At 39.1% G+C, this 21,786-nt stretch overlaps 1 protein-coding gene across 1 annotated transcript in view; it reads right to left on the bottom strand.

The window, feature by feature from the left end:
* The window catches only part of PDE8B (phosphodiesterase 8B), a 62,230-nt gene that overhangs the window by 36,316 nt on the left and 4,128 nt on the right, over positions 1-21,786 (bottom strand). Inside the window, exon 2 of the mRNA XM_088521396.1 lies at positions 1,979-2,035. Coding sequence (XP_088377522.1) covers positions 1,979-2,035 — 57 coding nt within the window. The remainder of the gene's footprint in view (positions 1-1,978; positions 2,036-21,786) is intronic.

Raw genomic sequence — 21,786 nt, forward strand, 5'->3', positions numbered from 1 at the left:
TTCGTAGGATATGGGAGATTATCTTCACACACTTTCCCTTACCCTTTCCTCTTCAGGTCTAGAATATCTGAGTTATAATCTAGTACAAACCAAAATAGACTTGGCCTCTGGACACAGATGGTCATAAAGTCTAGCAAGGAATCTATTAAATGGTTTATGGCAGGTCATAGTGACAACAAAGGTCAACTCTCAGGCAAAAAAATACAGGCTATTTCCAGGTTGGCATAGGTGTAATGGTGCCAAATAATGGTTTAAAACGTGCCCCAGAATAAAATGAACATTGCTTAAAAAAGCCTCTGTGAAAATTGTTTTAGTTAGCTAAACTAACTTATCAGACAATTATGGATATAATCAAGCACCAACAAACAGACATTTAAAACATGATATTCAATAGCTGTTTGCACTGCATAGAGAAATAAGCAACTCTATTGTCAAGATGGAATAAAAGACCCACACACATGTTTTTAAATGAGTGGGTGTGTGCAATACTTGCCAGACTAGCTGAGGTAATGTGATTTGTTCCACCTCTGGGTTACACAAAGTGCTTTTCTTTTATTATAAACAAGTTAGTGTATGGCAATGCCTTTATGGAACAATCTTTAGTTAATGGTTGTATTTAAGGTTTGCTTTCTTTAGCACCAGAGATTCTGTCTTAAATGATGTAGGAATAAATATAACACCCACATCTGACTAAATGCCAAGGAGAAAAACATCAAAAACTTTTTTTAAACAAGCAAAAAAACCAAACAGAAAACACTTTATTTTTATATGGTACTTGTTCACTTAAATTATATCGTAATAGCTAACACTGGTATTAGGCTATTTTGACTAATACAGTTTCTACAAGCACACCAAGGAGAATGCTAACATAAAGATAGGGAATTCTTTTCAAATATTTTTAATCATCTTACTTAAGACTACCACAGTTGAAGAACATGTTTTCCATGAAGAATTCCACATATCTCTGTTAAAATTCTTTATAAAAAACCAAAGACTCTGCTCTCCTGTTGAAGGTACCCTTTCCCAAAATTGTAACGTAAATGAACTGTTTCATCAGATCAAGTCATTATTGAAACTGGATACTTAATATAGAAATAAAAATGTAGAGCTCTATGATCAACATAATGTATTTATACACATATTTTCCTTGAGAAAAGCAGTTCTTCCATACGTAGACTTTGCTTCCTACAGTTAGAAATGGAAAAACAAAACAAACAAACCAAAACAAAACCCCAGAAATGGTAATTGCTGACTAAATACCTCCATGATTTACAGAGTTAAGTGACCCAAGGCAAAATTTCAGATGGCCACGGTACAAAATTTCAAATGGCCACGGTATCACAGAAACAATGTTAAAGCCTCAGGTGATATTATTTCCTATCATCTGAGAGCTCTGATACACAATACTAAAAGCTAAAAAGTAATTCCTTGCAGCTGTTTACTGTCACAAAAACAATAGATACAGAAATAGCAGCGATGTGTAAAAGCTGTTGCATGGTAAGCCAAAATTCAACATTCCTTGTGGGAACTCATTTTTTTTCTACTTGCGATTTGCTAAAGCTCAGTTCTCTGTCCTGCTGTACAGTCTTTCAGCAAAACTCACCCGATACCTAGACTTCCTAACACAGTCCTCTGCTATAGTGTACCAGAACTGAGTAGTCTTTAACATTCAGAGAGGCAGCTTTTTTTTTTTTTTTTTTTTTTTTCTTGCTAATGCACATACAAACACATTCCTACTGCCAGGACATATAAAATAAATGATTTTATGTTAGTGAAAATCTGAGCACCTTGTTTATCAATTTACTTTACCCGCAGTTTCTTCTCAGCCAATTAGATAAATCAAAATAGCAATTATCCATCTCGAAGTCCTTGTACAAGTAAAATGAAAACATCATGCTTAACTATAAGGGTTGAACCTTAATTTCTTCACCCATTAAAACTAAATTGATTGTATCAAGAAATTGAAAGAACATCTTACCTGGATTGGATCTTGTGTCAGTCTCATGGGCCCAATTTGTACTTCTGTAGTTGAAGTCTGCTAAATAAGAGTAATACAGATATTTTTTTCAGTATAGTTCTTAACAAGATTCCTTTTAGAAGCAAAATGAAAGATCAGACAGAACTATGAAGGATTCTCAAAGAAAGGAACATGACTAGCAGCCTTGTTTTAGTTGCTTTGAAGTACCTCTTTGATGAACCTTTTTTTATCAAACTCTTAATTTTGTCTTTAAGTTGAAAAATTACAGGGCTTCAAATGAGGAAAAGAAGAAACGCTTCTCATTTGCTTTCTTCTCCCCAGAACATGGTACCCTGATCATACAACAAGACTTATATATTGCTTAATACTACTCAAAGTTATTTTTTCTGACTAAAAAAGCCTTAGTTATTTGAATGTAATATAGATTTTCAAAGATTTGTGACATATATTTGAAACTAGTATTTTACTGTGTTTTGTTAAAAAAGTAATATGTCAGACAAGAAAATTTGTTTGTATTGAAGATCTAGATTTGTTTTCTAGAAGCAGAGCTCTTAGTATGCAGGAAAACAAAACAAAAAATCACAACTTTGCTACCATGTGAGTCATGACATTTTCAGAAGACACGACAGCATGAGAGAACATAATAATTTAATGCTCTTATAAGAAAGCCAACAAACATTGGTTATGGCTGCTCTATTTCTGCATTTCCTAGGTTCTGGACAACCTTTTATACTTCTTACGTACTGACACATTTCAATACATTTCTCCTGTACATTACCAATTTGTTTCATTTTAGATCATCGCTTTCAGAATATTGGTGACAAACTGAGCAATACCTGTATCCTCCATGGATGTGTGTATGTAAGAAAAAAGAATCAGCGCATCCTTAAAATATTTCTCCCATTACCCATATGAAGGCTTATTTACAAGTTCAGATAATAAAAGGGCAGATTCTCTTCTCACACCAGTTACCCCAAGTAACCCAGCCTGGCAAGTCACATGTAGAACATGTAGTCGTGTGCCTGCCTGCAGGCAGATTCTTAGGATTTGCTCTGATGCTCAGGAATCATGAAATCCTGCAGCACTCTGTTCAGCATTGCTTGTTAGTTTGAGTCTTTCGCTGGAGTATTGCCTTGTTTTTAAATCAAGCATTTTTCAAAGGAATGCAAAAAACATGTAGTGCGACTGAAATTACTGGTAACCATTTTTCTTCCTTATAAGACACAATACCTTGTTAAGCATTAACAGCCTTGCTTGCATGGCAGACAGTGGAATTATATATAGCTATTACTGCCATGCTGGACTTCCATGCATCACTGAGAGTTGATTCTTCTCAGACCAGCAATGTACGTCAAAGGTGGCCACAGGCAGCACTCCAAGAGATTAAACTACAAAGAGTCTGTCACTATTTTCCAAAGCAAAAGCTGCCCCCAATATAATTGTAATTAACCTCTCCTTTTCTTGCACAAAAGTTTCACTTACCACTTGAGCTGCTGCCATGTGGGAATGGAACTTAATGCAAGCAAGTGTGTCAGAATAGAAATGTGAGTTAACACTGAACATCGACTTAATGAATAAGGTTACAGAAACAGTGTCCTCTGAAAGCTCCGACCTTCCCCCATCCCTCCCCACACACACACACAAAGGAAAACTAAACACAGTCACCCTCCAGTGATATTATACAGGAAACTCCTAAATGCATTATTTTACCATGACTCACTTTTATTAAAATAAAAAATAGTTTAAGTAGTCTCATTAGAAGATTATGTAATAAGAAGAATACACAACAAACACAGTATCAGCTAAAAGGCTTCTTTTTAAAAATACACAGCTCTGACCATCCTGAAATGTATTGATCAGAAGCCTGGGAGCCTCCACAAAAGGCAGTTAGGACACAGATACACATCTCATTATCCATTCTAAGGAACTGACACCTTAAGTGCAGTAGTTACCTTGTGCTGTCACTTCTGAGGACTCAGTTTTATCCAAAAGGGAAAAACTATGTAGATCTGTGCATGAAAGTCTACCAATCCCTTCACAGAGTTTTTTTTTTTTTAAAGAGTGACTACTTCCCTTAGTCTGGGTATTTTAGAACAAGCAACCAAACAAAAAACCTCCACAAGGCCCTGCGTTAGTAAACTACATGTCTTATACAACAGGGACAGTGGGGACCCCAGATTAAGACTGGCAATGATATTAGGCAGAGGAAGGATTAATAGACTATCTCACTGGAAACAGCCAAGAATATGTCCAAAATCCTCCTTCCTGGACCTGGAGTTCTGAGCCTGATTTCACAAGCTGAATCATTCCCCTTGGTTTGGGAATGGGAATGGTTTGGTTTCCCCAGTATGCCCAAATTGCTTGGAGTACAAATGACTTGACTCACTTTTCTCTTTTACAGCATGGCTGGAGGAGACAGCCAGAGTGATGATATGATTGCCCAGCCTCCACGGAAGTCCTATGCTTCTCTCCTTGGCCTGAAAGAAGTCAAGTTTACATCTTCCTAACTCCCAGAAGAATCTGCCCATGTGGATGTTGCATATTAGTAACCCTACAAATACACCTCTTTTCCTGTTTTCCAAGTTCATTTCCTGACTTAAGTGAGTATCTCATCACTGATCATTTCCAATTTCAATAAATGTCTCCTTATTTTATTGACTGCAGGAAGGACTGCAACCTAAACCAATTAGTACAGTAGAAAACTTTTCTGGAAAAATGTTGAGCCAAGCCTGGGTCCACAGAGGGACCAGAAATTCCTGATTTCAGTGAGCAGAGGAACAACTATGCAATTGGAAACAAAGAAGTCACAACTAAATTAACTATCTGAGAATAATAAAAGCTTAAAATACTCTCTTCTTTTGTTTAAGCATTTTAAATTTCCAATATTATTTCCAATATCGCTATAACCTCCTAGACCATCACCATAGGAATCAGCTATTAAGCAAAATACAAAGCAAACTGTGTTTTCTTAAATCCTGTTTTTAAATAAATCTGCTATCACCCATTACTTTACTATCATAGCAATACCAGGAAGCAAAATGTACTTGCCACTTCACTGAAGGTACACCCTTTTAAGTCACCAACCCAACACTCACTACCCAACTAAAGGCCTGAAGATGTACGCAGCCCCTGCAACTTAAAAGTCAGCAGTAATCAGTGACACAACCGTGTGAAGATGATGGTTACTTAGTAGAGCAAACAGGTCGTGAGATCGGACTCTTACTGTACCATTGTGCTGCTGCCTTTCATCCTTGTCTCTGTCCTTCCTGAATAGGCCTCCTTCACAGTATTCCCTGGCTCAGCTTTTCCCCTCCTCCCCTTCACACGGCTACTGAAGGTTGACCCCTCAGCCCATCCCTTGGTTATTGCCATATCCATACCCTGTTACGTCACTATTTACAAGCTCTAATCCATGGCTAAGCAGGATGTCTGTGAAATATACACATGATAACCCAGCCTTAAACATCCAATCAGATTCTGGCCTTACAAGTGGTTCTGTGCAGAGTTGCAAAGTTCAGTTTGATTGGAGTTGGCTGCAGGAAAAGATGTTGGGCTTTGCATCTTTCATCCTTCATCCTCATTCCACTCTATAGGATTTTCTACCTTTTGTCTCCAGTTAAAAACAAGGAAAGTAAGCACTACAAAACAGCTTCGTTTTCTATGTATGTCTCACTCTGTTTTTTCCCTGACACATAATTAAGCAATTTTTGAGCAATTATAGACTAGTGACCATTTGACTAGTCAAATCTTTTTGTATGCAATCTTAAATCATGACAGGGAAAGAAAAGCAAATCAACAAGATGTAGCTAAACCTTTGGAAGAGAAATGGAGAGAAGAAGGGAGAAAAGGGAAGCTATCAAGAACAAATGACAAAACTTGGAACATCCTTAAGAAAAAAAAAGAATTGAAAGAGAAAATGCACTGACACCAAATTGCTAGTGATTTCAGACTCTCTCTTGAACAAGCAAGTTGACACTTGTAAAATGATTCTTTCAGCTCTAATGTAACAAATGTATGCCTGGTACAAAATGACAACTTAGGCAGGAATATTATATTAAGACTTTGTGCATTCTGTCCTGATAGCAGTCTCTTTATGAATACATTATCATAACAGGCAGTAAAATACTTAAGTATTTTACAGACATATGTATTATTTTGCTAATTTAGGCCTACTAGCTGCTATTGTGGATCAGTTCTCAATTCTGTTCACAGCATCATCTGTGAGACGAAAAAAAAACCCATTACAATCCATAACCAGTCATTCAAGTCCCATTTATTGCCATGGTTTGTAAATTAGGACTTCCAAAAGAAGTGGGAAGCAATCCTGCAGCTATGTGCAGACATTTTCTGCCCTATGCAGATTTTTCTTACATGAATTCAAGGTCTGTCACCTGTGCATTGGTCCTAGCTGGACCATACTAGACTGTTAGCACATTTTGGTGTCAGCAGAGAATAGATTTGGTGTCCAAGTGAAGGCTATCCTTACATACGGCTTGTCAAACACAGTTGATTAAGACATGCCTGAACATAAATCCATAAATTTCAAGAGAAATTTCTACACACATTTCCAAGTCCATGTAAGGGCTCTGGAAAAAGCAGCCAAAATGGGCCAGACATAATACAACACAGAACATAATATTCTCTCCTTAGCTTCTCTCCCCACTCTATCCCACTGCCAGGCATTTTCTTCACATTTTTTCTTGATCGTTTAAGAGTGATTCTGAAATCTAAAATTAGCATATAAATGTCTACATTAGCTATGTTTAAAATAAATTATCTTGCTGCCAATCTTTTTTATCAGAAAGGTATAGAAAGGAGAAGGAATTTCAAGAGTTGATCCTATGATCTCAAATATCAAGGGTCTTCCCAATAATAAAGGCTTTGATGCACCAAATACTTTTATTACACAGTCAAAAATTCTTAGCATAAATGTTTGTGCTATGTCACACACTAAAAAAATGTGGGCGTAGAAAATATTTAAACAAAATTATTATCAAAATAAATAAATCGGAGACCTTTCTACTGACTTATTAATGATCACATTTAATTTAGTTTAAGTTTCTACTTTAATTTTGATGGAGCTATTGCAGATAGCCAGCCAGCAGCACTTGGATTTCACCTTATGGTCTGTACACAATGCCTTGCTTGCTGGGGAATCATCACTAGCATCACTAGCCAAAACTAACATTTTAAACCTCTCTTGTTATTCAAAACTAAAATGTTTATGCAGCTTGTCTCATCTATTTAGGCTATAAATCTCAGAGGTAAAGATCACCTCTCGCTTTTATAATGCCCTGTACAACAGTGCACACAGGCTGACTGGTCCTATAAGCACCAACTAAATACAGATGAAGAAGGAGTAGGAGCTCTCAATTCATTTCGATACAACACAGGTAAAGCAGCACATCATGAAGCAGTCAGAAGGAGAAGGTCTAGCCCAGAGCAACATAAAAGAGTGTATGTTAGATGTACCTGAAGTTTTCTTACCATGCAAAGAAAGATCTGCCCTGTTAAGTCTGTAAACTTACTTATCCATTCTTACAAACCTGGCAATTAATTGCCCAGTCTTACAAACCAGAATGCAGTTCTATTGACTTCACTGCTCCTACTCAACACACATAAACACTGGCAGGATCAGCTTCTGATGTTAGAATTTAATTTTTGCTTCAGCTGCATGCCAAATAAACTCTGCGAAAGTACAGAAAGGAGACAGTGCTTAGCCCTTGAGCTGTCCCACTGCATCAGAGCAAATTTTAACTTATGCAGCAAGCATTAACAGCTTCTGAAATTCTCTATCAGTATTTCCACAGGGTGAGGAGAAATTATTAAAAGCTTCCTGGAAAAAAAAATGGACATTTTATTCCCATCTTCACAAAGAAATATGTAATCATATTTAAGCATCACTTCCCTGAATTACCATTATAGAGTCATGCAAATGTCCTACTGTTACTCCAGTTTTTATTTGCTAAGATCTATTTGAGCAGGATGCCTGTCCACCATTAGGATGTATTATTCAACTCACTCCCAACACAATGCTCAAAGAACAGAAAATTATCCCATAATCACATTCATAGGCAGTAAAACACAATTCCCTAAAAAAACTGTCAGCAATAGATGTTCTCTAATGGATTTAGCACATGTACAGTATGTGACCTTTCATGCTCAACTTCAGCTAAAAGCAAAAGTTCTGGTTGCAGAATGCAGTGTTGACTACCTTGTCTCTCCACCAAAAGTAGGTACAGGTGTCTTACCTGCCATCACTCACCTTACACTGCAGAAGCTTAATCTTAACGCATCACAATCTCAAACCAGCAATCTGTTTGATTTTATTCTTTTTATGAGCGTTATCATGAATACAAAAAGGGCTTCTTGTACACTTAAAGACAGCAGAGGCAGAATGTTCAGTTTAATTAACAGCAAAGCTGTGGGAAACACACTGATCACAGAGAGCCTCCTGTCTTACAGTTGCATCTTTCCCTCATCTACTATTGTTCTGAGTCATGAAATTCGCTGGTGATACTTTTGTTTCTCTTACTAGACTGCAAACAAATCTGGGATTCCCATTCACAGGAATAATTCTTGCAAGACCTAAGGCAGTACATATACCAAAAATGTTCCCATGGAATTTATGAATTTATCATATATATGTATGCACAAACATGCATATAAGTTTACATGTATAAAATAAACTGTAATAAACTGTAGGAAAATATTAATCTTCTTTTCAAGAGATTGGAAGATTTTTAATTTGTGAACAGTTCAAATCCTGACACTTTCCAATCACTTTACCTAGAATTCTTGTCCCTAAAATTCATGCAAGATTTTAAATCTAATGGATTTTTAAATCTAGTGGATTAGACTGTGTTTTATACAACTACACTGAAGAACTAGTTAAGCATAAATTACTTATATTCTGACAGTACAGTTCATGAGGACACAAAAGAAGGAGAATATATTGCTGAGTTCTCTATATCTTAACTTTACAAGTCATTAGATGGCCTCTCCAAACAGATATGATTTATTTCATATTAATATTGTATTTATTCATGAATACACATTACTATACAGAAAACAATAATTTCTATAAATGTCTTACTGAGTCACAGTCAGTTTTCTGACTGTGACAAACATGAGAAATATCTGACAGTTGGAAAAAATAAGTTCCTAGGAGAGCAGGGAAAGCAGTCTGGGTAACTCTAGGCCCAACACTTTGGCATTCATACTAAAAAGCACTGTTCCAAATTTAAATGGAAGAATAAAGCCACTGAGTTTATTGATTAGACTTACTGGGTTGGTCTAATATAAGATGTGTCAAAGCAAAGTGATTTGCTAGAGGAATTCAGTAAGTAAGGCCTGTTCAAGACTGCAGAAGAGCACGAGTGTTAGAAATGGATAAGAATTTCAACAAAATGAAGTTCCACATTATGCACTTAGGTATGTTACTGTATGTTGGAAGCTTTGTAGCTGGATATAGCAGAAAAGGCAGGGATGACTGGAGGAAAGGAGAGCTTACCCGAAAAGCACAAGGCTTCAGTGTGATCTTCTAGAACTCCAGTTCAGTAAATCAGAGAGGACCAAAAGCAAATTTTTTAAGGCTTTGGTAAATTAAAGTGATTACAGAAAATGGTTTCCTAAAACTGCAAGGAACTGTTTTCTGACCCAGGGGACCTTTTCAGATATTGCATTTTCTGTAGCAAATTACTGCTATATACAAACATATTAATATTTTCCACTACGGAATTAGGCCTCAAGTCTTTATGATAAAACATAAAATTACTGGAATGAAAAAATGCTCATATGTGTAACTCTCCTTAGAAAAAATGTCAGTTTCCACTGCACTCCTTTTTAGACATTTCTAGTGACACAGAGGGAACCTACTGTTCTATATTTAGCTGCCAGACACAGGTTAAAACCACCCCAAGGCAGTTTTAGACTTCTTCCAAGTGCAATGACCCTGAGGAAATTCAAAGTCAAACTCGCACGCTGGTTTTTCCAGTCAAGCAGCATGACCTTACTCAAGTGCTTTAATATTTTGCTAAGTCAGGCTTCAATGGAGGCCAGGATTGCAAAGACACAAGAGCAGCTGTACTGGGTCACATCAAGCCATGGAGCTAATACCGTGTCCCAGAGAATGGTCAACACTGCAAATCAAGAGAAGAGCACAAAACCAGGGAGAGCAGACATTGCCTCCTAGACCCACGCCCCAACAGGGGGATGAAAGCCTCAGATGTTTCCTAACATATATATGAACCATATTTGCTTTATTATTCCCCAAAAGATTTCTCTTTCACTTATTGTCTAGCACCCCTGTGAAGTCATGTTACAAGTCTGGTGGAAGGCTATCTACCTTCTTTTTGTATTTATAGGTTTAAAGGGACTCCCAGTCTGACACATTGTTTTGTTTGCAGATGCTGAGCTTTTGAGAAACTGCCTTGTGCGGGCAGTTTCTCAAAACTTACATTAAAAATTGAGCAAAGATACTTTCAAGTCTTCAAAATCAGATGATGAAATCATTTTTAATGTTATATCAACTCAGTCATAAGTTGTCTTTAAGACAATTTAACAATCAGCATGGTTAACCTGTCTTGAAGAAAACTCTATTCAGATGGGGCCGCCCTTCTGTACCCTGAAATACAAGGGACCTTGATTCACCTCTTCACCTCCCCCATGCATCTTGTACAGTGATTTTTCTTCTCCTATGGAAACTAAGTGTAGATCTGCTTAGATCTGAAACTGCTTAGATCTGAATTAGGATCATTATCTGATTTTAGGAGTGACCTTAGAACTAAATAAATAAATAATAAGGATGAAAAAGAAGGGGAGAAGCTATTTTGACAGTGACAAGAACTGCAGGGATTCTTATGGAAGCCTGCATTTAATCCAATTAAATGTCATTTTTAATGAGAAATAGGCACACGCAAAATGCTGAAAAGCACTATTCTGATATAAAAGTTTGATTGCTGGCTTATGCTTACTGTTTCCTATTTTAGAATATTTTCACAGTTTCTGGTACTGAAACACACATATTTGCAGATACAATTCTCCCCATTCTCTAATGAAATAATATGTATCTGTTAACTGACATTTTTGCATTTACTTTACTTTTAAGAGGCTTAACAAATATCCTTATCTGTTTTTGTATTATTATTATTATTTTTTAAATCATTCCCTAGTCTGGTATTTTAATTTCAATTGTGATGTATATAGAATTTTTTAAATCACTCAGGTAATAACTATTATCACCTTTTTAAAACACGATCACACCAAAACACTTATCAGAGCCTGCTAGGGAAGTTTTTTAAGTTTTCAAAACGTAATTAAAAGAGCTTCTAGATACAGTTCCCATCTTCATCAGATCATCTTCTCTGGATTGGGAATTCTCCCACCAACCAAGCAGGAGTTAGGTAAGAACTTCCTCCCACAAAAAGCGCAGTGTAATGTGCTTTGTAATCCCTCTGTAATGGAGCAGGAATCCTCACCACAAACCAGGATCTCTCATTGCAGCCATCCATCTCAGAGATGTTAAAAGTCACATTACTGAAGATATTAGGTAACCTCAGAATTTTGGATACACAACTCTTGATTTGATTTTGTGCTTATCAGATCACAAACAAAGGTTGCTCTATTTCTATATTTAATGAAACTTACAATTATGTAACTATTGATCATTTTAGCAGACTTAGAAGGTCAAAAGAAGATGTTAGAAAGGGAAGCTTACATATATCCTCAGCAAATAACAATTGTTCCTTCGTTTCTTATATATGCTAGTTACTTCAGTTTGTTTATTCTGTGCTGAAATTGACACTTGATATAAATTGCAATGAAACTGTAAGCAGGTTCGAATAACTAGATTATGCTATGAACAATGGGATTTCACCGGTTTCTGGGATACTTAAACAAACTCAGGTAGAACTGTGTTCGTTCAGAATGAGAAAGTAACAGGTCATTAAAGAATAAATAGAGAAACTTCAGAACTGATAGACACATCAGGATGCAAACATGACCAAAAAGAACCAGGAAGAAGTCCACACATGTTAAAATAATCTGCTTTGATTTTGCTCTCACAAATGGAAACATCTCTGCAACTGATATCTGGAGAAGAGAAAAAAAATGAAGAGATGTCAGAAGATGGCTTAAGCAACCTGCAGACTACCAAGCATGCATACAAACATATAAAAGGACCTTCCACCATGCAAGGAAGACACACTACACTCTTCGGTGATCCTATGCTGAAAAAATGGGTGGAAAATAAAAATCCTGTGAAAGAGAGATTGTCAGACAAAAGGCAACCTCTCTTCAGCTTTGAGGAGGTGATCCTTGAATATTAAACAGCTTTCTGGGTCTCCTTTTCCTTCTTGGACCCTATCCTATGGCAGTCTTCCAAGCAGGTCCCAGAAGAGGCCAAAATCTGTTCTCCTGAAGTCCAGCATTATGATTCTGCTCTTTGCCCTTCTCCCCTCTCTTAAGGTCCTGAGCTCTACCATCTCATGGTCACTGCAGACAAGACAGTCCCTGGCCTGCAGGTCTCCAACCAGCCCTTGCTTGTTTATAAGTTTGAAGTCCAGTAGAGTACCTCTCCTTGTTGGCTCTTCTATCACCTGTATCAAGAAGTTATCCTTCATGCTCTTCAGAAACTTCCTGCATGCATGCGAATGTAGGAGGTACCCTCACCTAATGCTGTTCTGTTGATTACACAATCCCTGGAACTCTGTTCTTCCCCCACTTTTCCCAGCTTAAAGCCCTTTGGCAAAGGTATGCATTTTTCACTTAATGAGGTGGATCCCATCTCTCACAGGCATATGTTGATCTACAAACAGGGTCACATGGACACAGAAATAAACAAACAAACAAAACCAGTTGCCAACTCCAGTTGCACAGCCAATTTTTGGCTCACAATATCCTTCCACTCCTTCTCACACCCTTCCTCCTCACTGGCTGCATCAAGAAGAAAACCACCTAAGCCGCCATGCGCCTGACACCAGAAATGTGTAGACGCATGTGATATTTTACAAATTGCCCTTGGCAGTATCACCAGTGCCCACACAGAAGAGCAGCAGGGGCTAATAGTCAGATGGTCAGACAAGCTTTGTCAGTCTCTCCACAACATCTCAGATCCAAGGCCCGGCAAGCAGAAAATCTCTCTAGGCAGCAGGTCAGCCTGCCAGATGGATGCCTTGTCTCCTGCAGTGACCCCCTGCTAGCACTTGTCTTTTCCTTTGCATGTTCTGAGGTGGCTCTGGGTCCATCTGTCCAGACGCTTCACTCAAAAACCATTTGGCTGTTTTCTTTTTTCCAGACTACATGTATGAATTGCCAAAACTGTCCGTGCTTCATAAAATACCAAGCTATAAACATATCTGTATCTCTGACTCAGATAGGTAAGCTACACCATGCATTGACACCAGAGAGCAAATGTTAGCATGGTGATTAAGCATCATCCTAACTTAGGCAGCCATCTGCATTAACCAAACAGCAGAAAACAATGTTCTCTGAGAGGATTTTATGCACAAACTATAGAGATACAGAGCCCCCTTCAATTTTAAGGTATCTGCAGACTATTTGCAAACAAATAAAAAAAAAAAACAATAAAGTGAACATAAAAGGATAACTTTGAAGGAATTACTTTCAGCACAGCAGATTTTTCAAATCTAAGGTGAGGCCACAGATGTTTTAATGCTCTGAATGAAAGAAATCTTGATCTAAAAATAAGGGCCTGTATAAATCTGGTAGAACCCATGAAAAGGATTTCCCCCTCTTTGATGATGATTCTTTACTGAGCTCTTTGAACTGTATGGATGGTCCCTAAGCCACTAAAATGCCAGAAGGACAGAAAAGATCTGCATGTAGATCAGCTTTTTCAATCACCAATGTATGTGCAACTAGACAACAAAGGAACCTTCTGGGTTGACAGATCAAGGAAGAAATAAACAAATTTAAGCCCAAAGTCTAAATCTGCTGGTTTGAACTACTTTTGTTAGGAGAATTTCTTAATCTTCTTCACCTGCATTTCCCCACCCCCCAGCTCAGTAAGTTTGTGTCAGGACAAAATTAATATTCTTGAATATTCATGAATATTTGTGAAATACTTGACTTAGTACCTCATACAAGAGAGAAGATTCAAACCTCCAAGAGCAGCATGCAGATTTAATTCACTTCATGAACTTACTAGAGGACATACAATATCCCCACATTTTCTATTCGAGTGTCACATTAGTAAGTCTGACTAATTTTTGTTTTAATGATAATGGTATGATATTTGACCTATCTGGCATTATACCTGAAATTTTCAGGTAATTAACTAAGCTTGCTGCCTGCATGCAAACAAGTCTGACATCTCCAACACCAAAATTAGCATAATCTAATTTCAGGGGCAACAGGAACAGCTTCTACAAATACAACAGCAGCAAGAGGAAGACTAGGGAAAATGTTAGTCTGCTGCTGAATGGGAAGGGTGCCTTGGTGGCGGAGGATGCAGAGAAGGCAGAGTTACTAAATGCCTTCTTTGCCTCAGTCTTTACTGCTAAGGCCAGTCCCCATGTACTGAGCCTGGAGACAAGAGAGAGAACCAAGAGAGAGGAGGACTTTCAACTGGTCGAGGAGGTTTCAGTTAGGGGTTATTTAGGCAAAATGGACACTCATAAATCTATGGGCTCAGATGGGATGCACCCAAGAGTGCTGAGGGAACTGGCAGGGGTGATTGCTCAGCCACTCTCCATCATCTTTGAGAGGTCTTGGAGAGCAGGGGAGGTGCCAGAGGACTGGAAGAAACCAGCCTCACTCCAGTCTTCAAAAAGGGCAAGAGGGAGGAGCTGGGAAATCACAGGCCCGTCAGCCTTACCTCCATCTCTGGCAAGGTGATGGCGCAGCTCATCCTAGAGACCATCTCTAGGTATGTCAAGGAAAAGAAGGTGATCAGAAGAAGTCAGCATGGATTCACCAAGGGGAAGTCGTGTCTGATGAACCTGATAGCCTTCTACGATGCGGTCGCTGACTGGATGGACGATGAGAGAGCTGTGGATGTTGTCTACCTTGATTTCAGCAAGGCTTTCGACACAGTCTCCCATAACATCCTCATGAGAAAGCTTAGGAAATGTGGACTGGATGAGTGGACAGTGAAGTGGAATGAGGACTGGCTGGATGGCAGAGCCTGAAGGGTGGTGATAAATGGGGCCAAGTCTGGTTGGAGGCCTGTGGCCAGTGGTATCCTTCAAGGGTCAGTACTATTCAACTCGTTCATCAATGACTTGGATATGGGCATAGAGTGCACCCTCAGCACGTTTGCAGATGACACCAAACTGGGAGGAGTGGCCGACACTCCCGAGGGTTGTGCTGACATTCAGAGAGACCTAGACAGGATGGAGAGTTGGGCAGAGAGGACCCTCATGAGGTTCAACAAGGACAAGTGCAAGGTCCTGCACCTGAGGAGGAATAACCCTAGGCACCAGTACAGATCAGGGGTTGACCTGCTAGAAAGCGGCTCCACGGGGAGGGATTTGGGAGTCCTGGTTGACAACAGGTTAACCATGAGGCAGCAATGTGCCCTCGTGGCCAAGAAGGCCAATGGGATCCTGGCCTGCATCAGGACAAGCGTGGCCGGCAGGTTGAGGGAGGTGATCCTGCCCCTCTACTCAGCTCTGATGTGACCGCACCTGGAGTACTGTGTGCTCCTCAGCACAAGAAGGACATGGAGCTTCTAGAGAGGGTCCAGTGTAGAGCGACCAAGATGATGAAGGGACTGGAGCATTTGTCGAATGAGGAAAAACTAAGCGAGTTGGGCCTGTTTAGTCTGGAGAAGAGAAGGCTGAGAGGAGATTTGATAACATGTTCAAGTACCTGAGGGGTGACTATGGGGAGCATGGGGCCAGGCTCTTCTCCATGGTGGCCAGTGACAGGACGAGGATATGAGGAAGAACTTCTTTACTGTGGGGGTGACAGAGCACTGGAACAGGCTGCCCAGAGGAGTTGTGGGGTCTCCTCTGGAGATCCCCAAAACCTGCCTGGATGCCACCCTGTGCCACGTGCTCTAGGTGTCCCTGCTGGAGCATGAGGGTTGGACTAGATGATCTCTAGAGGTCCCTTCCAACCTGAACCATTCTGTGATTCTGTGATTCTATAATTGACAGTTTTCAAATATTATGTTTATATTTTAAAACTGACAACTGTAGTCTTCAGATTGTCCCTTTAGCAGTATCTATCAAAATCAGTTTCCAAACACATTATAAAATAAAAATCATTTTGAAATGTAAACAACTCCACTGACGGTGCCTGAAAAAATATAAAAATGTTCCGTTGTTAAATCCAACTTATCTGTCACTGAAATCAGCAGAAATGTCAGGATCCGCAAAAACAAACAAACAAGCAAGAAAAACAGCCACAGTAAATAAAACGACAACTTTATACAAAGTCATTTTCAAAAGACAATGCTATGGATTCCTACACTAACACACTGGCTAACAGTGAGCTAACACACTGTGCAAATCCTCTCTTGGGAATATCCCCATTAGGGCTTGCATTCCAGAAGTAAACACAGTCATTTTATCAAAAGCATCCCCATTTTGTTTTACAATATTTTGATAGCTATGCCCTGATTTTTTTTTAGTTCATTTTTGTTGTTAGGTTTTTTGATTTTTTAAAATTTCTCTCTTCCGAGCAACAAGGTCCTCTCAGTCAGCCTCCTATCCTGTTTTACAGTAATAACTTCCATTTAGCTACCAAGATGCACAGCTTGCACTGCCAAACAGCCTGGTTAGCAGCCTTCAGCTTGTCTGGATAAATAATACGTTTAGCTTTTTCATTCTCAAATATATATTTTTATATACAGGTGGCTTTAGGCAGCAGTGAACAGGTTACTACAGATTTACAAAACAGAACACCTCCCATGCATCCCCTGTTTCAGTGAAACAGATGTATAACTGAATGACTTTATAAGCTCAATAAGATATCTAAAACTAAACTCCAGAAACAGTATTTTCAAGAAAATATCTGTAATATGTAATATTCTCATCACTGAGTTGCTAACTACAATTTTGTTGTGTAGCTATAGGATCTGAAGAGAAATCACTGAATTCAGATGTTGCATCTTCCCAAGATTCCCAAGTCCCAGGAACATTCTGGGCCATCAAGACTTACCTTTTTTCCCAAAACAGTCCTCTCATGTGCCTTCAGCCACACTCCGTTTTGCTTAAGTTCCCATTCTTGCCTGCTCCATCCCTACTTTCACATGTTCCAACCTCTGTTAGATTGATTGTTTCTTTTCATTTAAATAATTATGTCCCGCTCAGGTCTCGTTGTGAAGTGAAGCTGAGGTCTTCACTTCATCCAACTCTTCTCTAACCAGCCATTTCTGTACTTTAGTTCAGCTTTTATGCCTGAAAACAAAACAGGGACAGCCAGCCTGGTCCTTCAGCCCTCCTCAAGGCAGACTGCAAGGCGCTGGTGAGCTCAGCGCAGCGGCTTAGCGGAGTGCGGAGGAGACTCGTGTGAGCTGTCCAGCAGCTGCAGCCAACCCCTCTGCCTCCCCAACTCACCTACTGCTTTAGGACCTTGAGAACTAACAAAATCAAAACTCCTGCCTTGCCATCCCGGCATCTCCCACTCCATCCTCTGAGGTAATGGGAAGCAGCCTGAAACAGTGGCAAGGCATTCTGCATCCTGTTTGTTCATCTCTTCCACAAGGCTCTTCCACAGCACAAATGTGGAAGCTCCACTCATTTAACATATATGAATATTTTTTTTCTGAAATGGAATATAACACCTTTCCCTGAAAGCTTGTGGTATTTTCCAATGTAACTGCACAGCTTGAGAAACTACTTTCTTCATAACATTAGGAAGTAGTAACTCATCCAGACAGGAACTCTTTGGAAGTAGACAGATTTTAAGGAAGCTCTTCGAACTAATAGGAAGAGAAATCCACAACAGGAAACAGCCCAGAAGGCTGAATCTGTTTATGAGGCTGAACCTGTTCAGAGTCGCAAAAAGAGAATGGAACCTGGGTGTCTTGTCTCCAGAAAGCAGCTAAGCCACCAGGTTATCATCTAATCTGGGGAAAGCCTCTATCTCAAAATTTCAGAAGATTTGTGTTTCACTTTAAAAGTAAACACGCACAAATTCTGAAGTCTCATTTTATCCTCCTTTTTTCTAAAACAAATTTCTTGTTTTGCTGGCTAGCACACTAAGTTGCACTTTATCAATGAGCACAATGACTATTAAAATGTAACTTCAGGAGAATGATGAGCATTGACAAAGTTCAAACCAAAGAAAGCCTCTGCAGCAATCCCTGTGGCAAACCAGCTCACCTAAGAGCAAACAGAGTACTGGAAGTTGCTTCTCAGCTAACCTGGGAGGGCGAGCGCCCAGTTCCACATCACATTAACATGATCTTTTTTCTGCACTAGGTTGTATACTAGGTGTAAGTATTTTGATTAAAACAAGCATAAAATAGGAGGGAATTGACCCCTTGACCTTCAATTCATTCTTCTCCTTGCCTCTCCTGAAAACCCAAACAAATTGTAATTAAATTTAACAGGTTACAGCTCTACATGCAAACTGGCTGTGAGCACAGTTTGTCCTAGGCTTATAAATAGCTGTTTAATAGCGTGCTTTCCAATAGCTACATCGCTTCAAAACTCCATTCCATCTATTTCATTTCATAGCAGACATTATGGACTCCACTAATGCAGAGTCTCTAAGCTAACTGCAATGCATTTGGATTTCTAATTTAAATGCTGCTTTATAATATGCATGCACACACACACTTGGCTGGGTGCTCTGTAAAGTCACAGAAATGAAGGAGCAAACAATTGCTTTATGACATTCTAGTGGATCTACCTGGGAAACTTTGCACAGGAGTTCACTCTTCCATGCAATGAAATCAGCGGATGTTAGTCCAGTTTTACTACCCTTGTAGAAACAGTGCTGTTTTCCTCAGCTGCAGCATGAATCCAAGGCAAGAGATTGTGTTGGAAAGCCATCAACAAAAATGTTAATCAACATCAAAATTCATTCTGCGTTTTGAAAGAAACAAATGATAAGTAATTAAGAGTTTCATATTCAATCTGTTTCTAAAGTATCACCATATAACTGAGAGGCTTCTCAAAATTAATCTAAGCTTTTTCCCATATTCAAGATACAGGAGACTTGGCACTGGATGAGCGAATCAGTGAGTGGTTCTTTAGGAACCACTAACAGAATAACTCTATTCCTGGAAACTAAGATAATCTAAAGGAACATCATGTCTCTAATACACTTTGTTTTTAACAGACGAAGGTACAGGCAGGAAAAACTAATAAATATTTGTATGTGGAATAGCTGGATCAGATTTGTCTCCTACAGAATGAACTTCTTGTATTGTGAAAATTGTCCCACACAAGCTCCTCCCTGAAAAAAAAAAAAAAAAGAGGAAACAGCTCTTGCTACAAAGCAAGACAGGCAACTCACTGAGCTAGAAATGCAACTACTAAACTGTGCAAAGGCAGGACAGTAATGTACAGGAGACAATCACTTGGCACTTGTTATCGCAAACTCACAGTCCTGATCACAAAGTAATGCATTTTAAACACATGCTGCATTCTACAAGGTCTTAGTAGAGTACAATATTTTTACATCCGTAAAGATGACTATGTATTTTCTAAAGCCAAAATCTTGCTAGTGCCAAGTTATTCTGAAACCTGGAAAATACCAATTTCGGTCACCATGACAACATTCCCCCAAGAGAATTAAATTCTGCTACAACACCATGAAGCGCTTCACATACTATCTCCTAGCAACCATGCAGGTATATAGAGGCTTCACTGAGAGCCATTTCAGAAAGTTACCTATACATTACGGATAATTCTACAAAAATAATATACATGACATGCATTTCACTTCAGGGTTCATGGAGAAAGCCTGTAACTGAGGCAGAGTTGAGTCTTGGAGAAACAGGAGGAGTGACCAAAAGGTAGACATGAAATACAAGAAGAGAAAGGTCTATATGGAAAATAAAATAGCCCAAGAGCTGACAGAAGTGCAGGTGACACAAGAGAAAGATACAGCCCAAAGCAGCATGTGAGTGTGGCTTGTTAGGCCATGTTATCCTGTCTATTTAAGGAGATTATAAAATATTAGATCCTGTTGCAGGAAAGTCACCAGGATCTACTAAAAATCCTCTCATAAAAAAAAGTGACAACTATTTAATTCCTCAAAACATTACCACTATTAGAAATGCACGTGCATTATTCTCTCTGTCAGGAATGCCTACACTGTACAGTGCACCCTGGTGACCTGATCTAAGACCAACAGTGCCCTTTTGGAAGCAGAGGAAGTTTGGCAACCTGTCTGAACTAATAAACTGTGATGAAAAAAATCAAAGTCCCCAGCCAGGAACAGCAAGCGTTATTGCACATCAGGCTCTTAAGCGCCCATTATAGTAAATAGGGCAAGACCTGCACTTCAGTACAGCAGATGTACATGAAGGGGTGGGGAGTTCTTATTAAACCAAGTGATAAGGAATGCTTTCAAGAGATGTTTGATAATTCTGCCTGTCTCTCAGACCAACTGAGCTACTTCATTATTGTACCACCCAAATCACTACTGTAGGTATGAAAGATGATACGATTAATTCTCTCCTGAGTGACATTGCAGGAGTACTAAAACACCTGTTGACTCCAAATGCCTGCACGGTTAAACCACCACGTTGTTCTCTTCAAAGTTTCCAAGAGGGGCTTCCATTTTACTCTTTGCCTGTGACTGGTTTCTCTTTTCTTTTGACAATGACAGCTTCAGCATCTCTTCCCCTATTCTCTCTTCTGCTCCAAGTGATTCTCCTAAGAAAATAGCCAGGACTCATGAACATTTCCACAGAGGAAGGCGAACATCAGAACGACAAAAAGCCAAGAGCCAGGGAATAGACTGATCTCTTATGAGCCCTTCTTAGCCAAGCAGCTTGTCTCACCTCCGTTGTTTAATACGTTAAAACCATCCCACATGGTCATTGCTCTCTAGTAGCTTCTTCTCCTTCTATAACATTGGCAATATGCTCCTAAAACAAGTATTTTTATGGTAAATGATTAGTGAAAGATTGGAAAAACACAATAAATTCTTTGGATAATTTATCATTTCACCAGATCTGATGAAAAGATAATTGACTTTTTCTGTAGACATGCACCCTGCCCTGGACCAGCGTTCAGTTAAGCTAGTACTGCCTTGAAGGAGCAGGAGAAATGTAATATCTGTAGCAGGGTTAACACTCATGTGTGCATTCATGAAATCAATCCAGCTCAAAACTGAGAAAGAAAAGATTTGTTTTACATAAAATGATGAAAATGTGCATTGCCCAGAACAGTTTTGGGAATCCACATGGCTTTCTTAAGTACTCCGTGTCAAGTAAGTTCAATCTACCTGCTCTGTTTTCTTTGCCAAGTGGCTTGTTCTTTTCTTTGGAAAAGAGTTCCTCGATCCTGGAACACTTCAATGTATGCACTTCTGCCTAGCACTGCTCAACAGAACAGCCACAGAACTTGTCAAAATTCACCTGCACCACTTGAAGGAGATGGGAGAAAAAAAGAAAGGGCAGTGACTATCTGCAAGTCTTTTTAGTGTGCTCATGTGAGAAGTCTGGACTTAGCTCAGGGAAAGCACTTCTCTGCTAGCAACTTTTTTTTACAGTGGAGCCATTGAGGCTTTTTTCTCTCAGAGAGCAGCTAGGCTGAAAAGGCTCTGCACTGCCACACAGCTTGATCTACTAACGCTTTTCAGCCTGCTCCAAGAATTTTTATAACATCTTTGTAGCCCTAGAACACATTCAAGAGGATTATGATGCCTTAGGTATC

The sequence above is a fragment of the Tinamus guttatus genome, unplaced genomic scaffold, assembly GCF_059628265.1.
Source record: "Tinamus guttatus ecotype Peru unplaced genomic scaffold, ASM5962826v1 Tinamus_guttatus_pri_ptg000121l, whole genome shotgun sequence".
Lineage (NCBI taxonomy): Eukaryota > Metazoa > Chordata > Aves > Tinamiformes > Tinamidae > Tinamus > Tinamus guttatus.